The sequence below is a fragment of the Mesoplodon mirus genome (assembly GCF_964341445.2).
Source record: "Mesoplodon mirus genome assembly, chromosome: 4".
In the NCBI taxonomy this organism is placed as follows: domain Eukaryota; kingdom Metazoa; phylum Chordata; class Mammalia; order Artiodactyla; family Ziphiidae; genus Mesoplodon; species Mesoplodon mirus.
In genome coordinates, this window is record NC_138979.1 from 63,612,632 (window position 1) to 63,616,487 (window position 3,856).

The following is a 3,856-nucleotide window of genomic DNA, read 5'->3' on the forward strand; positions in this document are numbered from 1 at the left end:
CAAGTGTACACACAATCTCTCACACGGTCTCAGCTTGGAGAATGCCCCCCACCCCCGCACATTTTTTTCTTGTTCAAAGTGAGATTAGAAGTCTCCCACCTTCCACGGGATTCAGTTTCTCACCCTTCCCCCCATAAAAATCCTTCTGGCCACATCTTTTCTTGGGTCTTGTCCAGCTAGCGCTGTGTCTTTAAGGAAGTTGAAGCTGCTAAAAGTGAGTGAGAGAGAGAAAAAAAAATCAAAAAATTTGGCATCTTTTCCCCCTCAAGTTTCTGGTGTCACTTATGAAACACGGGTCCTTGTTGCTACAGAGAAGCAGTTGTTTTGCTGGAAGGAGGAAGTATACAGGCTGCCTGGGCTCCCTTCCTGTAGCCTCCTCTCAGCAGACGGTCTCAGGCACCCTGTCCGGATAAGGAAAGGGCAGGACCAGGTGTACAGACTGAAGGTGGGGCAGGGACCAGGCTGCCCCTTCCTCCAGCATCTTCATCTTCCCTTGGCCCTGCAGACTGTCCAGGGCTAACTCTTCCTTTGTTGCTTTTTTGGTCCCATCTTAGAAGAGGCTCTGCTTGACTAAGAAAGAGTAGTTTGAAGGTAAGCCAGCTGGAAGAGGGCTCCAAGGGCCAGTGGGAGGAGAGGGCAGCCTGCCGGGCACAGGGGCTGGGCTCCCCTGGGCACTTTCCTGTTGGTTTGGGGTGCTTGGGACAATCCCTTGCTTGGATCTGTCCAGGGGGCCTCAGTCCCTCTAACAACCGCAGCCCTGGAAATCTCAGCAGTATTTGGGTTGAGCCACTGGCCTCACCCAAGCCAGCTGAGAGGTCCTGGCAGGGGTTTATTTAGGCAGCTGCCTGGCGTAGTTTGAACCGAATAGGCCAAGGGTGTGATTCTGTAGAAAGGGTCTGGTGTCTGCTGTGGTCACGGGCCGGTAGGAACGGGAGAGCGGTGGGTGGGGCGGATGGGGGTGGTGTGCACTGCACAAGGGGCCTTGTCTAGGCCCGGGGCAAAGCATACCTATGGGGGGCTCTAGTGGGAGGGACTGCGGCCAGGATGTGGGAGGGCAGGAGGGAGGTTCTGCCGAGTGCTGGGGGGAGGAGGTGGCTGGAAAACAGATCTTGAGCCATAAAGTCAGCTCGGAGCTGGCCGATGCAGGGAGAGCTCTCTGCTCAGAGAAGGAGCTGGGGTCCTCTTCCGTCCGGTCTTCACCCGCTCCTGACTGCATGACCTCGGGCAAGTCCTGGACCTTCTTTGGGCCTCAGTTTCCCCTCCTGTAGAATGGGGGTGGTGGGCTAGGTGGTGTTGGGTCTTAGCTGGATGATGCTGGCAGGTCCTTCTGATGGGGAAGAGCTCTGGGTCAGGGTGCTGAGAGGGACGAGTGCCTTCTGCGTGTCCTCGGGGTCACCTTGGTGGCATGTCCTTCTCTGCAGGAGGTAGGATGCAGGAGCTGCGTCTGCTGTGCTGGGTGTTCCTTGTGGGCCTGGTGCAGGCCTGTCCCGAGTCCTGCGACTGTGGGGAAAAGTACGGCTTCCAGATCGCCGACTGTGCCTACCGCGACCTGGAGGCCGTGCCACCCGGCTTCCCAGCCAACGTGACCACATTAAGCCTGTCGGCCAACCGGCTGCCGAGCTTACCAGAGGGCGCCTTCAGGGAGGTGCCCCTGCTGCAGTCGCTGTGGCTGGCGCACAATGAGATCCGCAGGGTGGCCGCTGGTGCCCTGGCCCCTCTGGGCCAACTCAAGAGCCTGGACCTCAGCCACAACCTCATCTCTGACTTTGCCTGGAGTGACCTGAACAACCTCAGCGCCCTCCAGTTGCTCAAGATGGATAGCAACGAGCTGACCTTCATCCCCCGCGACGCCTTCCGCAGCCTTCGTGCCCTGCGCTCACTGCAGCTCAATCACAACCGCTTGCACACACTGGCAGAGGGCACCTTCACACCGCTCACCGCACTGTCCCACCTGCAGATCAACGATAACCCCTTCGACTGTACCTGCGGCATCGTGTGGTTCAAGACGTGGGCCCTGACCACTGCTGTGTCCATCCCAGAGCAGGATAACATCACCTGCACTTCACCGCATGTGCTCAAGGGCACACGGCTGAACCGCCTGCTGCCGCTGCCTTGCTCGGCACCCTCGGTGCAGCTCACTTACCAGCCCAGCCAGGACGGCGCCGAGCTGCGTCCTGGCTTCGTGCTGGCGCTCCACTGTGACGTGGATGGGCAGCCAGCCCCCCAGGTTCACTGGCACATCCAGACGCCCGGCGGCACCGTGGAGATTGCCAGCCCCAACGTGGGTGCCGATGGACGTGCCCTGCCCGGTGTCCTGGCAGCCAGCAGCCGGCCACGCTTTCAGGCCTTTGCCAATGGCAGCCTGCTCATCCCCGACTTTGGCAAGCTGGAGGAGGGCACCTATAGTTGCCTGGCCACCAACGAGCTGGGCAGTGCGGAGAGCTCAGTGAACGTGGCACTGGCCACACCAGGCGAGGGTGGCGAGGATGCACTGGGGCGCAGGTTCCATGGAAAAGCGGCCGAGGGTAAGGGCTGCTACACGGTTGACAATGAGGTGCAGCCGTCGGGTCCTGAGGACAACGTCGTCATCATCTACCTCAGCCGTACTGGGGGCCCCGAGGCTGCAGCAGCAGGAGGAGGGGTCTCTGGGAAGCAGCCCCCAGGGCTGCTTCTGCTGGGCCAGAGCCTCCTCCTCCTCTTCCTCACTGCCTTCTAGCCCCACCCCCACCCAGGCTGGGCTGGAGCAGGCCCAAGGCCTCGCTGACTCCTGCCCTTTGACTCTGCAGCCGTCCCTTACAAGTGCTGCAGGGGTCTGGGCTCGGCAACTCTCGAAGCCTGCATCGGGGACTTCCCATCTTCCTACCTCCCTTTCTCATCTCTTCTGGAATACTCACCGCCCCAACTTCTAGACTTGCTCAAAGCTAGTGACTAGGACAGAATTTGATCCCGTAACTCACCGTCTACGGTGCTCATTGCTGCTAACCACAATGCCCGTGCTTCCTTCTCGGGGCAGCGTGCTGACAGGGCGGTGCCCTAACCAACCCGGGGGGACTCACTGGTGGAATTCTGGCCACTGGGACTGACAAGCTGCCGAAGGCTATGGGTGGGGCTTGGGGCTTGGCAGGGAGGTAGGTGGAAGCAGACAGGGCACAGGAGATGTAGAGTAGGATGTAGCGGAAGTGGCTGGCGTGGCTTTGAGGCTCTCTGACCTGCTTGAGCTCCTGCTGACCTTAGGTGTTCTCTGACGACTTGGGGGCTTGGGAGGCTCTGCCCTCATCTCAGACAGGCCTGGAGTACCCAGAATGTCATTCATCTCCTCACCCTTCCTCCCTTCAGTGTGCCCCTCCATCCTGGACACCTGCCCTGCCTTCCTCTCCAGGTATGCATCTGTAGCCTGCCCCTCCAGAGAGACCAGGCAGCCTGGGGGCGGCAGAGAAATAAACATTTCTGATGCTCCCCTGCATCTGCCTGGTGTTTTGTCTGGATCTAGGGGGCCCCCGGTGGAGGATAGGACTGGAAGGACAGCCAGCCTTCCTGTCCACATGTTCCGGGGCCTGTGAGGCAGGGAGGGGTGGCCCGGTGGTGGGCTCAGGTCTGGGTTGAGCTGCAGATGTTCTCCTCCACCCCCCACCTAGCCCATGGCACAAATGGGGGCATGAGCCTGACAACCATTGCAAAGGCTTCACTGGGGTCCCTGAGCAGTGGCCCGAAAGAGGTGTTTTGGAGGGGTCATGGGGGAAATCAAGTGCCTGGGTTGTGGCCTCTCTTCCCATTCCTGCTCCTGGAAGAGATGTTAGGGAACAGTGAGGAAAGCGGGGATGGGCAAGGCAAGATGGAGGAGAGAGAGAAGGGAGGA

At 59.9% G+C, this 3,856-nt stretch overlaps 1 protein-coding gene across 2 annotated transcripts; it reads left to right on the forward strand.

Moving 5' to 3' along the window:
* The first annotated feature begins 324 nt into the window (after positions 1-324).
* On the forward strand, positions 325-3,463 carry ISLR (immunoglobulin superfamily containing leucine rich repeat). 2 transcript variants are annotated; one of them, XM_082618709.1, is made up of 2 exons: positions 325-591; positions 1,422-3,463. In XM_082618709.1, the coding sequence occupies exon 2, from the start codon at positions 1,430-1,432 to the stop codon at positions 2,714-2,716; it is 1,287 nt and encodes a 428-aa protein (XP_082474835.1). In that variant the 5' UTR covers positions 325-591; positions 1,422-1,429; the 3' UTR covers positions 2,717-3,463. The 2 variants fall into 2 exon arrangements, with proteins under 2 accessions (XP_082474835.1, XP_082474834.1); XM_082618708.1 differs by lacking the exon at positions 325-591 and adding an exon at positions 1,082-1,224.
* Positions 3,464-3,856: the final 393 nt, after the last annotated feature.